The sequence below is a fragment of the Apus apus genome, chromosome 7 (genome assembly GCF_020740795.1).
Source record: "Apus apus isolate bApuApu2 chromosome 7, bApuApu2.pri.cur, whole genome shotgun sequence".
NCBI lineage: Eukaryota > Metazoa > Chordata > Aves > Apodiformes > Apodidae > Apus > Apus apus.
Genome location: NC_067288.1, coordinates 14,362,222 through 14,378,908, shown reverse-complemented (window position 1 = coordinate 14,378,908; position 16,687 = coordinate 14,362,222). Strand labels below are relative to the sequence as shown.

Sequence of the window (16,687 nt, the reverse complement as noted above, 5' to 3'; positions counted from 1 at the left end):
CTATTTTGGACATTCTTGAATGTAAGCTGAAAATATTATATTTGGCTTACTATTTGCTAAAATATTACTGCAGAAAACAAGCATAGACCCTAAGTTTTAGTTTATTACCAGTTACAACCACACAAATCTCTAATCCTAAACATGACTTAGGGTGTCTTTGTGATAATGACAGTGAATAACACAATACTGGAACAGGTTGCCTAGAGAGGTAGTGGAGGTCTCATCCCTGGAGACATTCAAGGTCAGGCTTGATGGGGCTCTGAGCAATCTAGTCTAGCTGGAGATGTCCCTGCTTACTGAAGGAGGGCGGGACTAGATGACCATTAGAGGTCCCTTCCAACCCAATACATTCTATGATTCTATGAATACCATTAATTTCTTTGGCTCTTGTTCATCATCTGGACAGTAGAAGATGCTAACCCTCCCTCTTCTTGGCCTTTACATCCCAATGAAGCTTTAACTTTGGCCTTAATGCAGCATTATTTTCCACACTTAACTTACTACAATACTGAGAAACTGATGTTCCTGTTGTATGCAATGCTACTGCATTGCATCCAGAAGTGACAGATTGTGGTAACTCTTCAGCAGGCTTAGAGCACTCAAAAGATTTAGTTGCTCTTCCTTCACAAACTACATACACAGACATCTTCTCCTACAAAATAATCTGAATAACTAAAAAGCAATACCATTTGAGAATTGCTCATCATACTGAGATAAATACCACTACCTAAATAACAGCTTTTAAACAATAGTCTTTAAACGGATCATATGAACAATAAGTAGTTACCTCAGACATAAAAATATCAAATATTCTTGTTGCAATTGGCAGTGGAAAAGTTGTAAGGAATATAGTTAAAAACCATGACGACGCATACATAGAAGTGTGGAAACTCTGAGACTGAAAGTGCACATAAAGCTCCGGAAGATGCTCCTGGAAAAGAATGGAAAGAAAAAAAATACATTAAGGTTCTGCTGGTAGTTTTAGTGCACGTATGTTTTTGACAAGTTTTGAATAAAATAGTTGATATGTAGTACAGAGAGCAGCTTCGTAACACAGGACTCGAGAAGATTTTACTCGTTATCAAGAACCATTCAATACAAACCCCTATGGCACTTCCACCCCACAAAGCAGAGATTTCAAAATCACTTCCTGATCTTCATAGGAAGTCACAAATGCGTAAATCCCTAAATCGTATCTAGTGTGGGCTAGAAAAAGGAGCTGGAAGGATCTAGGGTATGTGGTATTTGGTACTTAACATCTTACCCCTGATCATCATGTTAAGAACTGGATCACAAGCCACAAACCTATTTGTCTCTGTCAGCCTGACCAGGAAGAAAGTTTACTGTGTCCCAAATCTGAACACAATTTTAATTCTACATGAGTTTAAAGTTTCCATTTTTTTAAAAAAAGCTATAAACTTACTATGAAGACACTGATTTCAGAATCTTCCATCCAAACAGGATTAGACATTCATATGCTTAAACTGTAGCAATACAAATCCTTATGCTTCAGTGATTAAAGCCAGTCACTGTCTGCCAAAGATTTAAAAAGTAGACCACACAGCCACATGCATTTAATTCTTAAGTTCTAACAGTAGCTACTGTCAGAACAGCCTGTTAGCCAACAGATATGCCTGCTCTTGAACTCCAATTCCCAAGTTCCTTATTAATAGCTACTGAAGAGATAAGTTTGATAAGATTTTGTACACACCTGTATCATGCATTCAAGCTGGTACATACAAAGGCCCAGTTCAGCCATGCTTGGTTTAAAGAGTTCTCGCAGTCTGTAATCTTGCATTAATTTAACAAACACACAAAATGCCTCTTCTTCTGGCATCTATAATTAAAAATAAAGTACAGTAAAAATTCTGGACAAATGTAAGGATATACAAGAGTAAGTGCCTGGGACAGTTTGGGGCTAGGTCTTTTTGTGTGTGCAGTGGGTTTGGTTTGTGTTCTTTCTTGTTTTTTGTTTTAAGGAATATATAGCCAATTACTGTAATGAACTTTTATGTATATTTAATTCTACCAAGCGATTTCTAAACTAAAATGCAGGTCTGCAAGTTTCTTATAATATACCCTACTTTGTCATGAAACAAAAGGCAGTAATACCAAGGCAGCTTTAAAAGTATCAACTGTGAAGTTCCATTTCTACTCTGAGGATATTCAGTGTAATATAACTGAAATGAAAAGTTAGTTGATAGTTGAAACAACATTCAGCAAAATAGCTCTCAAGTCTGCAATCCTACCTTACCTCTGAGAAACAAAAGTATTCTCCCACTCCAAGATACTATCTTCTTGGCATGCAGAACCACACAGAAAAAAAGCTCATTTTACTTGCAAAGTAAACAGGTGCCCTTGACTAATCCATTGTAATGAAATGATGAAGGAAAACAATTTTTAAAATTCCCAACAAACCACCACAGTATATTATGCATTCTATTAGGAATTTTAACGGTTCACACATTTTTAATATATTTACCTGCATAAGCAGTAATCCAACTATAAAAGCACTTCCTTGACAGTATCCAACCTCACGATCCACCAAAGAATAAGCCTGGGAAATAAAATTTGAAGACTCAACAATAAAACCTCATTATCAATAAAAAATAATCATAGTTCATGCTTTTACTTTTCTAATTACTTACTCATTCCTCTCCCAAATCCAGTGATTACAGATAATCTATTCAGAAGTTTTAGTCAGATATTCTAGTTGTTACCTGCTGCTCCCAAGGGGAGCTAGCATACAAACTGCACAAGGCTACTACTTTTATAGGAAATAAACCAAAGAGCCAACAGTTCTTTTCAGAAAATTTAACAGCTGCAGCTTTATTTACAGGGGGGGGAAATGTGGTGATCTCCATGCATGTTCCATCTTCATTTTAGAGTAATGGAAGTTACTATGATTTAAAACTTGCCAACTTCTCTGTTGAAACTATTAGCATGGAGAAGTTTGCTTTTCAAAATTTAAGCTCTAGTACAATGAAGACAAAATAATGCAAACTTAATTTTCATTGACATTCTCACATTGTGCTGGGGCACTGTAACAACTGTACATTAGCTCATACCTGCCATTTGCTGCTGCCACTTGCAGGTAGCAGAAACACTTGAAAACTGAATGCTAGTTCTGATTTGCAGTGTTCTTTTCTTGATCAACCTTGTTCACCTTACTTCATGACATGCTTTATTCCATTATATGCTCAGCACTTAGCATGTGACTGTTTAAATGCAAACTTAGTAACTGTTTTACATCTCTTATAAAGTAAATCCATTAACTACAGGAACACCATATTTGATAGCTGTCCTCGAAATTGGAAGGTAATTTGTTAAACCATTTGTCTCCAGGGGAGTAAGTTTAAAAATCTTCAACACATGAAACTGATGGGAGTTCAGTATGTACAAGTCAAACTCTTTTCCAAACTTCTGTACACATTCCTGCTGTATTTTCAAGGGGTGAAATACTGACTTACCTTCATTACATTAAACAATACCTCCTGTCCAAGGCTGTCTTTTTCTTTAAAAAAATCATGTTCAGGATAAGTTCTAGCAATGTCCCTTCTTATTAATTTCTCACAAGGAGATGTCATTTTCAAAAGCTCTGAATACTGATCCTTAATTGGCATGCTTTGAGCACTGCATAAGAGTTGCCAAACAATTGCTCTGAAATGATGAGGTATCCCTTTTCGAACAAGCTCCTAAAGCACAAAGAGAGATGCAAATTCATTTGTATTTCCTGATAATATAAACATAAGCCTAAAGAAAAAAACATACTAAAATTCTTCACAACTTCACAGAATGTCTACATCACATCCAAGACCAATAATATAGTTTATAATGTGAAAACCTCAATTTTATCCTAATAAGATTGTCAGCTAACAAAAGTAAGGAGAGACAGAATAATTTTTAGTGGCTAAATTAGCTAAGGAAAGTAGTCCTGTATTCATATTAAGCTACTTCAAAGCCAGAATAGTCAAGTAATTTTAAACAAAAACTGCCATAAGCCATAATACAGTTATTTTTTATATTTCACAAAAGATGACTGGAGATAACAGCCTTAATTTTATTTTTAGTGCCTGAGATAAAAGAAATCAAAAGTTGAAAAATTATTTCCAGGAAAGGTAAATGATAAAAAGTGGAACTGCAGCACTGCCAACTGCAACAAAAAACATTGCACAGTACTACTATCAGAAGTCAACTGACAAGCTTGACAAGTTATGTCTAATTTCTCTGGAGTGCCAGTATTTCCAAGTTCTCTTTTAAGAAAGTATTTAAATGTAGTTTCAGACACCGGACCAAGAAAACATTAACTTTACATCTACTAAATTAACTAAAGTCACTTTATCTTCCCTGCAAAAAATAATCAGCTAGGTATTGCACAATTCAAACCTTCCCAGATCAATAGACTATGAATCTGGTGCTTGTCTTTTCAGAAAGCACAGGCAGAAAGTAGTCTTGTTGCTCAACCTTAAAACTGAGAAAAAAGTGAGTTAAGAAATTTACAGACTTAGTGGTACTTTCTGCAACTAGGATCAGCCTGACCTAGAAGATTGTCATTTTAGTAATTTTTTTGTACCTTAAGAGTTGTGATCAAGTATTCTGTCTCCTAAAGGATACTTTCAGTAGTATTTACTCTGAAGCCACAGTAATCTCCTATTCTGCAAAGCTGCTTCTTTTTCCTGTTTGTTCCAAATATCTCTCCTACTTCTCCAAACTGAGATTAATTAATGCAACAGTGATAACTTTTAAAGAGACTCTTGCTTCCAAGTTTTGTCTGTTAAGCTTGAACTCTACTACAGGCATTTTTGTATCACTGACCTCAATTTTCTCATATCCCTAAGATCTCCAGTCTTCTTCAGAACCATCCTAGTAATGCCATTCCAACTATTTGTCCCATCCATGACACAATTATGACAACCTGTGTTATAACCTACAAGATTTCCAGCTCCAAGACAACACCCTAACACATCAGCTGCTAGCTGTCATTTGTTAGCAATGCATTTATCAGATTGCAGATCAATCATCCTAAGGCCTCCAGGGCTACTAATAACAAAGCATCAGCAAGTGGGTTCTTGCTTTAAGTTATCATACACCTGCTTGACAGAATAAGAGTTAATCCCTCCAAAAATTCTGAAGGAACAGCAGGAAAATGCACCTAATAAGCAGCACTAAAATGGTGCTATTCTATGCAGTATTATGCACACTGAAAAGCAGAACTGAAGTCATCCTTCAGAATCCCTCCATAAACAGGAAGCAAGTTCTGAAGTGGATCAAAAGACATAAGGATGGAACACATCCTCTATGCAAGTAGATACATCGATATATATATATAGACATACCTATGTCTAAAACTTTAAAAACTTACCAGATATCTAAACTTAAAGCAAGCTTTTACAGCCAAGACAAAAAGATACCTATGCTGCTAGTGTCATACCTACTGGAACAATCACGAAATAGGTATGGATGTTCTGGTGTTCCATCCTAAATGCAGAATGAGACAGTTTAGGATGACTTTCAACAAACAGAACAAAAACAAAAAAATGGTATTAAACAACAAAGGAAAACTCACTAGAAATATAATTAACTATTTACTGAAAGTTAGTCAAATACTCCCCAAATTAAACTTGGCCAGCTGTAAAAACAAGTGATACTTGTAACACTTTATAATGTTCAAATGAACTCTATCCCACCATACCTACTTGTTACCATCTCACTTCTGCTTTCTCTTGCCAGGTTCATGTGGCCTTCTTTTCATGGCCTTTTGATAACACCTTTCCAGAAACTGTTTTCCCTATGCAAGCATGAAGTCTTGAATTAATTTTCTTGCTTTGTTTCCTCTCTCAAGTCATGTTCTCTCTTCACAACTGCTTCACATAGAAGATACTTTAGCCTATTGTTCTGCCTTCCCACAACCTATTCATACACACACATTTCAGACTGCTCAAAAGATCCTGAAATTTGTATTCTGCACATAAAACTACAGACTAGAGTCAATAAAGAGCCCAAGAAGAAAAGACTTGCCTACAGACAAAAAATTCCACACTGCTATACTTGCTGACTCTGAAACACGGATACATTCAAACACCCTAGAGACTTTCAATTCAAACTAAGAAGTGTAATTGAGTTCCAGTCCTGTTCATGCCCCACGACTACCTCAAACTGGACACACACTAGTCAAAGTTTGTTTGATCCACTCAGAATTCAGAAACTGTGTTCTTCTGCTTAAGGTCATCCCTGGGGTCAACACACTTTGCATACATAAAAAACTAAACTCAGAGCCTCAAACTGTAGAATTATTAGCTCTTCTAGTAAGAAGCTCTTCTAATAAGAAGCCAGCTGCTCAGTGGAAAACTTATCATCACATCCAGCTATCAGATTTCCTTAAGTGCATTTTCAGTAATTCCATTTTGGAAACATGAAGCAAATGTTTCCTGTATTCATGGGAATCTCTAATTAGAGATAGACTAACAGCTTTAGTATTTGAGATTTAGTAAAAGCATCTATTTTTCAGTAAGAGGCATTTGCTGGGCAAAACTGTTAACCCAAGTCTGGTAACAGTTACATAGGAAGCTTAGGGATGGAAGCAGATTCAACTGGAAGCTTCTATTACACAATTATTTTTTTTAAATAAGGGAAACAAAGATAGAATAATATCACTTACATCACTTTTCAAATATATCCTAAATAATAGCATCCAACTACTACCTTAACTTGCTTTTCTTTCTTTTTCCGTACATCTTCCCATTCATTCACTATCCTCCCCCACAGGATCCATGAATCTTCTTCAAGATGGCTGAGATTGCTAGAAGCTGATGAACTAGATACAAGAGAAGATCCACTGTTTCTTCTTGACCCATTTACTGATCTCAAGGATTTGCTATCTGTTTCCAAGAGCCTGCAAAAAAAAGCAAACAAAACAAATTTAAATTCTTCTAATCACAGGACCACACTGTTGATTGTTTAGAAGTCTATTCTTCCAACCTCTTTACTAAGAATATACCCAAAGATTCAGTGGAATAGTTTTTCCAACACCCATTTCTAGTTAATTTTAAGAACTGGTTAATGTTACTGTTTCTTCTTGAGATGTCAATTGTTTCTGCAGACAGAAGCTCAGCTCACATTGCAGCCTTTTCAGAAACAGATAAAATATGTCACATCGTGCATCGGCAATATGAAGAGAAGTGAGATTTTAATACAGATGTTGTAGTCTCAGGAACTAGATCTTGATATGTAAAGATATCCAATTAGAGAAAGTACAGAAGAAATTTAAGTCCAGCACTCTTCTATGCATTCATCAATTGGACATTATTAGCAGTACAGGGAAGATGTTTTGTTTTGAGGAGTAAGTACCAGCAAGAGGGTTTTGTTTTACTAGCAACAAAACAACCCCCACAACTGTTGTGCATCAGACTGACAAAAGAGAACATAAGGAAGCTAAATATCCTCAGTTATAGTGTCAAATGCCAAAGTACTTCAAAAGAGACAGTCATTTTAAAGAAAGGACAAAAGATTAGCCTGCTAAAGTCTACCTGGCTACACGTTAATCAACAGTGTAAATACATACAGAATAATTAAAACCTGGAGCAATTTTAAGACACCTGATATTTGCTGAAAACTATTAACAACCTGGTGTTTTATAAATGCATGAGAAAAATCTCAGACCTAAACAATGAGGACCAGGCAACAGAAGTGGTTAGTACACCTAACAAGTTTAATTAAAGACTGGAGTTCAGATGTGAGAACTTTTGAGGTTATCAGGAAGCAAGGTATACATAAATATGTGACAAATGCTGGAAGAGTTGCTGAACAGACTTACCAGGTTGCTGTGGCAACTCATACTCAGCCTCATACCTAGGGGGAAACTTCTTAGACCACATGTTAGGTAAGAGCAAGAATTCAGACTAACTTGAAAAAGTGTTTTGCTATATCAAGTTTCATTTGTGCTTTAACTTTTAAGAGTGATCAGGTTGAATAATTTGTCAATGCACCTGCACAAGAGCTACCTCCCCTGTCCCAGCATTTCAACAAGGTCAGGTTAAGGTTTCAAATATTTAATTGATTATAACACCAGCTGTATTGTACCTGAGATTGGACAAATTTCAGCATAGCTACAATATTTAAGCTCTCTGCTATGACAGAGATTTACACTAACTTTCTCTATTCCCAGCTTTCACCTACCCATAATTATAGAATTAGGGAAAAAAAGTAATTTAATTCATGAAGACAACAAGTACAGTCTCTGCAAAAGTATTTTGTCTGGAAAAGGGTTAAGTAAGTAGTGCCACTGAAAAGCTTCTTGTTTGTGTTTTTTTTTTTTTAAATCAATTTTCATGTAGTCCATATTAAGGGAATGCCAAAAATCTTGTTTTGAGGAAAAAAAAAAAAATCCATTATTAATGTTTAGAACCTAGCCTATAGCGATCCATAATGAAAATCTACATTTTGGAACTCTTCCTGTCAATCCCAGACAGTGGCTAAAAATCAAATTCAGATTAATCTCAGCTAAAACAAGCACAGAATAAGCACTGCAATTACAAAAACAAGGATCTAACGAGTCACTTTCAGTTTTCACTGCTTTCTCTATAAGTTATGCTAAGTTTCTGTAATTGGATCTTACCTGGATAAACTCATTGTCCTTAGATCTTTTTTAAAGTAAGTAGCAAGTTCTGTGGCATGTAGTCACTGCTTTCTTTGACCTAAAACATTTATAAATGATTTACTAATAAGCAAACAGCTCTGCCAGGACTCTGGACTGAGCTACCTCATTATTCTGATGGGACTTCCAGTATAATTGAATGCTTACAGAATGCTACAAGACATAGCTTGATACAACTTGAGTTCTTCCATTTCTAGCTCTAACTAATTCATACTCCTCTTATTGACATAAACACCAACAATGAAAAAGAAACCTTTCAAAATATCCATCAGCAGCAATTCTTCCAGCAAGCAGATACAGGAATAGTTCCTTGTGTTCATAGTACAATTCCTTGTCAACATAGTGCCACTGTGCTAAAATGCAGATCCGAACTCTTCTGCAACTACTGTGCACCCAGCATAACAAGAGCATCAAATTTCTCTAGTAAGCGTAGTATCTCATGAGAGAAGCTACACTTGATGGGATAGCCTCCAATCAGAATTCACACAAAATGCTACTGTGGAATTGAACAACAGGTCTAGCTAAAATTAAATAAAATCAAACAAGATTTACTATCTTATTTACTAAATTAAGAAAACAGACTTGAAAGAGAGGCTAGCAAGCCCAAACTCACCTTCTCTTTTCTACAAGCAAACTGGTCTGTGAGCCTTAAAGGAAGACTACAAATGTGAACATGATGGTCTAATGCAGATAAGCAGTCCAAAGAACAGACACTGCTGCTTTTCAAATAAAGTCACTTAGTTGGGGACAGAGCTGAATGCCTCAGATTAAATGCAAATCATCTTTCTTAAAAGCATTCTATTTCTTTTCCCCTTTAGATAAATTTTCATGTGCTACTAGCACAGCAAAAATTACATATAGTTCATCCTCAAAGGATAGAAAATCCCATAAGCCACATGAGGAGGATCAGGTGGTTCTAGAAGAAACCTTCTGTTCTCAGTCAAGAACTAGACTGATAAAACAAATTCCTTGTAAGTTTTATTGCTATTAGGCTGCAGAACACAGACATGAGAGAAGATATGCCAGGTGATGCAATGGTATTACCTCCTCCTCCTCCCAGTTACTCTTTTCCTCTACTGAACGTTGCTACCCTCAAAACAAACAGCAGAGTAAAAAACCTGAGTGCAAAGTCCAGCATGCTAGCAGAAACTAGCTAGTTTGAGCTAAACTATCAAACTCTGCACTTCACTGCAGCACAAGGGATAGCAATCTTCAGTGGGTATCAAAGCCATGCAGCTATCTGCAAAGCCTAAAACCTATTTGGAGTTCAAGTTCTCCTTTACAGTAGAGCTCTCATGAACTACTGAAACGTACTTGTCAAATATAAGAAAATTTTGCAAGAGGCCAGATGACTTAGAAGAGTGGAAATAAGTAAGGGTTATGGAAATTCAGCACTAAGCAATCACAGTCCAATTTTATTTCTTAATGAGATTGCCAATTCGCAATCACTGTGCAATACAAGAGCAACTGATCCAACTTAAAGTTCCATCTTGAACTGTAGATAGTGCAGATAAATATACACTAATGGAAAGGCTGCCAAGAAAATGGTTGCTTACTATCCAAAAAATCTCCAGGATGAACAGGAAAGACTGATTTTAGGAAGTTACTTTTAATGAGATTAAGACAGTATGCATCTGCCACCACTAGCACAACAGCACAATGCACCTACTATTTCTTGCAAATAGAGGTGGCTGAACACTGTTCTGTCTCTGAACAGAGCAGGTTCTATAGTGGAAAGCAAGAATTGGGTAAAAGTGGAAAAAACAGAAAACAGAATTCAAAAATCTTTAAGACTTGAAAAAGCTAATAGAAATTACAGATTTGTTTTTAAAGGTAAGAAGGCTACACAAAATTTTCATCCCTGAGAAACTCTAAATATGGTTGGACTTGATGATCTTTAAGGTCTTTTTCAACCTAAGCATTTCTATGATTCTATGAAATTGGATACTGAAAAATCTCATGGCTCCAGTATACACCCTTAGTATTAAAGGCAGTGATAAACATTCCTGTAAAACCAGGAGAGAAAAACACCTTTTAGAGTTCCACCAAGAAAACCCTTTTAAAAAACATCGCACAAGAATGCAAATTCTTAAACCTTGGGGCTTTTAAATTGACAACATGAGCTGTGAAGTTTTACAGAACCCTCCTTTAACAACCTCTCTGCTGAAACTGCAATAAACTAATTTCAGTCTCATTACTATACTCTGAAGACCAAAAACTTTCCACTCACCTGTTCTGTTCCTCAAGTTTAGCAAGTAATTCTAAGTCGTCTGGACTCAGCTGTGTTGGTGAGGATGGTGATAAGGCGGGTGTAGACAGCGTGGTAGAGGAGGATGTAGTGTGTAATGAGGCCGATGGACTTGCCACCTGACTGGCCATTTGACTGACGGTGTGTGATACAGTGTTCTTCACCCATGAGAGAGTAGAGCTCAGCTTCCCTGCAACCTTGTCTGTCGCCACCTGTGATGACAAAAACAAAAGGATGCAGTAGTCGTCTTTTCAAAATCTTTTTTCAGTAAACCTGCAGTCATTGAAGAGAGAAGGGAAAAATGCAATAAGCATGAAGTGACATTGAGACTATTTTTCAAGAACACCAAAGGGTGTTCAAAGCAACACAAGCATCAGCAGCAAAGCAGTATTAAAGAAGAAGCAACATGCAAGTATGCTGCTAATCCACAAAGACTCAGAGGAATTTCTGATGTATACTCACAGAACTCATTTCTGCAGTACAGACATACCACAAGATCCATGATTGGCTCCAACTTCCCATTACAAAAATAGAGATAAAAGCTTATTTTAAAACATCATGATGAACTAATAATGGTACAGAAACTGTATAAAATAGATACAAAATCAGTCAGATACTCTACTGATAGACAAGGGAGCAGTACAAGGATAATAACGTAAACATCTCAAAATACCCACTGCTCACCTTCACTAACCCCTGCAGTGGCAGGACAGAGAAGCAGCAGCAGCACATTTCTCATGTACACCAAAGCAAAAGATCCTCTCTAGCATCTGCCAGTGTGCAGAAAACAGTCAAAGAATTTACACCCATGAATCCACACCAGCTCCCGAATGTGTCATATTATAAGCCTCATGCTGCCAGCTCTTCTCCTTCCTCACTTTATGTCCTCGACCCCTGATCCCACTGCCAGTGCTTGGAGAGGGGCCCTGGAGGAAAGGTTAGAGGTGCTACTAGAGAAGAAGGGTCTGAGTGGACAGTCAGGAAAACTACAGGTCCAAGAATGAGGAGGTTAATTGGGAATGAAAATCTGCTGCTAGTTCTTGGCCAGTGTTATGGGGTAATGCTGCCTAATAAAAGTCAGAGATCACTAAAGAAACAGCAGCAGCCCCTGGTAGTATTTTCTAATGAACCCCTTCCTAGAACTTCCTTCAGCAACTGAAAATGTAAGAGGCTTTGACCTACAGTGATTCACAACAGAGTTCAATTCCACCCCTAGCCAAATCTAGATACACGTTAAAAGAAGAGCTAGCTGCCGAGCAAAAGGTTAAAACTTTTCAAATCCAAGGCTGAAGAGGAACTTCCTTTGAAGTGGTGCTGCTGGCAACTATTTGTTTTGACCTTTGCTGACTTCCTCAAAACCCTGATTTGCTCAATAATTTTGCAGTACAGCCTACAAAATTGCTAAGATACTAAATACACTCAGCTACAGGAAAAAAAAATCCCTTCCCAAGATGCTCTAATAGAATCTAATTAAAGCAGAACTTCAACTGAAAAAAGTAACCATGTCAGCACACCGTGCATTTCTCTGAAGCACAGTAAATAGATTGGCTGCTAAGTCAGATCTCATCTAGATACAATGCCACAAACTTTTCTGTGAATCAAATCCAGCAGTACTTTATTTTCACATCATATGAAAAGGAAGACACACTGAAAGACTGCAGAAAACAAAGGAACACTGCAGGCTAAATAAAACAGAGATATTTAATCTCCGCACTTCCTCTCCACCAGCAACATGACACTTAGGAGCTCTCCCAGAGAACTGTGAAGAGGTGTCCAATTTCCATATGCTTAACATTCATTCTGGAAACAGTAACAGATTTTGCTAGAGCTCTTCAAATGCAGGGATACAAACCAAGGGAATAGTAAAGTACCAACACAAGCAACCAAAAAGGTTCCAGTTGGTTAAGTTACTGTAGGACAGGAGAGCTCAGGTATATCAGTATGTTTAAAAACAAACAAAACCAACAACACACGATCTTCTAAAGATCACATTTGATCTAAAGATGACCAGTACTAGCTTTTGGCACCATGTTTTACACAAGAAAGGAATAAAAATTGCTTGTGTCTTCAAAACTCTTACGTTTAATAGATGCATTAATATTTCATTCAGTCAATATCCTTTATTCTATATTGCTATGAAAGAGTAAGTTACTGCTGTTTCACTCTGAATAGAATAGCATTATGATAAAGGTATCTCATACATCTCACTATAGACTTGATTATTTTCTCAAAGGCTTTACACAGCTTAAAATAAGTAATGCAACTATTCCAAAACCAAATGTTGACAGAATCAGGATCAATCTTAAGAACACAGCGAACATGACTGCCATACTCCCAGCAGGCTTTAAGAGTCACCCATTCTAAGAATCTTACACAAATACTAGAAAAGCAGTGATTCTGACTAATACCCTATGTGACAGAAACAGGAAGAGAATGTCTAGAATCAATTTTTATCTCTTTACAAAGTAAAATAACTAGAAAGACTTAAGGTGAAAAAGTATATCCAAGTTCAGTCTGCCTTACACTTAACAAAGCTCATACACCACATTAATATAGTTGAAACAAGGGGTGGGGCACAGAACAAGAATCTTACTAACATTCATTCACCAACACATTGCTAGGCATTAAAAAAAAATGCAAAGGCTTGTAGAAACCAGTAGTCTGAAGAATACCAAGAAAACGTATGGTGAAGAAAACCATGCAAGACAATACTCCTGTTTCTCAAAGCAGTTCAGAGTTTTGTTATGTTTCCAGAGAATTAGTACCCAAAAAATTCCTAGTCTGAAGGCACTAACACTTCTAACAAGCCAAATGTGCAGTTGCAAAGAACAATTGTTTGGAGATCAAAAGACTCAGTGAAGTTTATCAAAAACACCTGAATTTGTCTGGGGAAAGTAACTACAGCAGGCACCAGGGCCAAGCTAAATTAAGATAAAAATTCTGACACAAAATCTAGCTAGTCAAGTCTACATCCCCTTTGACAGGTTTTTTCAGGGTTTCCTAACCATCTGAAGTCAGCATGGGTGTAAATTCTTGGACCTAGACATGAAGGCATTTAGAATCAGTTCGTTATCCCTTTCCCTAAATAGGATAGAGTAACAATTTTCATATTTCATCATTTCACCTATGTTTATTTCAAAACTTATATTCAGTGACAGAATATTTCATAGAGTTATCTTTAACAAGTGACTTAAGGCCTTCCAGAAAACAGGTCACTGGAATTTGAAAATTAAATAACCCTTCTAGGAGCAACACACCATCACTCCTATCAACAGGCACACAGTGCTCCTGCTCTTGCCCTTCCAACTCCTTACTGTTCTCTTGAGGAGATCCCTGCTATGTGTCAGAAGCTTGTCAACTCCATGTACAGCATTCAGCTAACTACAGTACTTTGCCACTAAAAAGCCTATACCAAATACCTACCAGATCTATGCAAGCTCTCCATCCCTTCAGCTAACCAGCGCAGGCTGGAAGCTCCTAGTTCACAGTATTCTCTGCTCAGCACACCTTGGCCGGTTTTTCAACTATGCAAAGAGAGTTGGCTTCCTATTTATTCCCAGCATTTTTCAGATGCTGAAATTCAAATATATATTTGAAGAGTATAAAAGCTAACCTACACTGTCTGGGAAGCATGTCAAATTATCAAGAGCACCATCAGGATGATCCAGCCATTATTATTAATGTGTGATCAAAACCACAGTCAATTAATTAAGAAAAAAATGTGCTTTTTCACCAGAGGAGTCGTACTCAAGTGATCAGAACTTGAACACATATGCTGCTCCTGGCCCACTCCTGGGGACAACAACACATTCTAGTGAAGATGGCCAGGTCTGGAGACAAGCAAACAGGCCTATTGCTTTTTCACCCTTTCCAAAAGGACATAGGGAACTAAGCAGGCACCATCTAGCTCCAAAACAGGTACATTTATTCAGGCACCAAGCTGTAATAAGAGCTACCACTGCTCCCGATTTGGCAATAGACCAAGATCACAGGAACAGTCTATTTGCATCTGCCTGCTTAAGTTTAGAAAAACTGCTCTTCAAAAAGATGACAGGGACAAGACTTAATTAGTAAATATTTTCTACTCTGCTGCAGAGCAGAAGAAGACTACCATCACTTCTCACACATCTGGTCAGTCATCAGGCGGGGCACAGACCTGTCTGCTGCATAATTTGAGCTACTGCAAAGATACTAAATATCTATATTGATGTCATACACAGATACATTTGATGTGCACTTTCTGTATGTTTAGTACCTTTAATTAGCTGCTGATTACAGTGCTTTATTATCAAGAGGAAGTACAGTACTGTGTTTAGATTTTTGAGTTACCTGAAGAAATACTGCAGTGGAGCAGCATATGAAATATTTTAAGAAAGGTTAGGTGAAGGAAGATGCGACACTACATTTAATTATAAAAATCCCTTTCCCTGAGAATTCCAAGCATTTGTGCAGCACCTTACAGTAAACCCAAAGATGCTACCACCGCCTATTTTTGCATTTGCCAGATGGACAAAAGTTGTTTTTCTAAAAAAGTCGATTTAGATTTTTTTTTTAAAGGGTATTTCACTGTACATAATTAGCTTAATACCTCTGTTCTGCATTTCCCTGAGGAAAATCAATATTAAAGTTACAAGTATCTTGATTACCCAAAATACTGTCTCAACTATTCTTTCCCTATGACCAAGTAAAATAACTGCAAGCCTTACACAAACACTACTGTATCATATGGTCTCTACTCTTTCTTTTCCTTAAGAGAGAGAAATGGGAACTTCCAGAATACAGGAAGTAATCCTCATACATATACATAAAAAAAAAGAAGTCTCACGTCATTTGGGCTCAAATTGTATATGTGGTTTTCAAGCCAGTTATATAACATTCCATAGACCCAGTCTCCTGCTTGCTTAAAAAAAAGTTAATAGCATTCTAATATCTGAAGAATAAATTACAATGAATCAGTCAATGACATATGCAGGAAAGTTGAGTGGTGAATCAGCCTGTTACCATGTGTCCTTGCAAGCCAAAATCCTAATTTAGGGTTCAAACAGTTTCAGCATAAGCTTCACCTACACCTTTTATACTACAAATTCATGTCTGATTTCTGCTGAAGTCCTGATTTACTCTTATATTCCTGATTTTTCTTGTAATATCACCTAACAACAGTCCAGAAAATAATACCTAGCATTCACTAGCTTCCATTTTACTTGATACTGCCTCTCCAAATCTGATAAAAAGAATAAAGCAGTTTAACATTTTATATTTTGTAAATATTAAGCTATCAGAAAGCTTTCTGTAGAATCCTTTAGTAAACACGTCTTTAAAAGTCATCTTCAGACTCTAACGGAGTTTTGATGGTTCTGAAACATCCAAAAGGAGAAACTTGATGCTGCAAGTTCACATACACAATGTAACAATCCAATATATAAAGTGTTTTAAGCTGGTACTTCATTAGAAGTGCAGAGATCCACTAAAGTTTGAAGCCATTGCTCAGTCATGTAAATAATATTTAAATCACTGACCAAATTGCACTGAATTCTATTTCTTTTCAAGAACAATTCCAGGTTTTTCATTACTTCTGAAGTCCAGTGTGGTTTACAATCTGTCAAGCATTGTCCCAGGACGCCAGCTGAGAAGACAAACCACAGGTCTTTTGCAGGCACTTCTATCTCCTGTCCATCTAAAGATTGTCCTTTATCAAACAAGTTTCAAATCTGACACAGGAATTTAACAACCTTCAGGGAACCATAGAGATCTTCTTTCAAGGGGAAAAGAATTAGACACAGTGCTTT

At 36.9% G+C, this 16,687-nt stretch overlaps 1 protein-coding gene across 8 annotated transcripts in view; it reads right to left on the bottom strand.

The window, feature by feature from the left end:
• Positions 1 to 16,687, bottom strand: part of EVI5 (ecotropic viral integration site 5) — a 79,968-nt gene that overhangs the window by 57,465 nt on the left and 5,816 nt on the right. For 4 of the 8 annotated variants that reach the window (XM_051625332.1, XM_051625333.1, XM_051625334.1 and 1 more), the window contains exons 2-7: positions 10,884 to 11,113; positions 6,703 to 6,892; positions 3,471 to 3,695; positions 2,483 to 2,557; positions 1,712 to 1,837; positions 788 to 931 (exon numbers count right to left, since the gene is read on the bottom strand). In XM_051625332.1, coding sequence (XP_051481292.1) covers positions 788 to 931; positions 1,712 to 1,837; positions 2,483 to 2,557; positions 3,471 to 3,695; positions 6,703 to 6,892; positions 10,884 to 11,032 — 909 coding nt within the window. In that variant the 5' untranslated portion in view covers positions 11,033 to 11,113. Of the gene's footprint in view, positions 1 to 787; positions 932 to 1,711; positions 1,838 to 2,482; positions 2,558 to 3,470; positions 3,696 to 6,702; positions 6,893 to 10,883; positions 11,114 to 16,687 lie in introns of those variants that run through there. The other 4 variants (XM_051625327.1, XM_051625329.1, XM_051625328.1 and 1 more) reach the window with 1 other exon arrangement.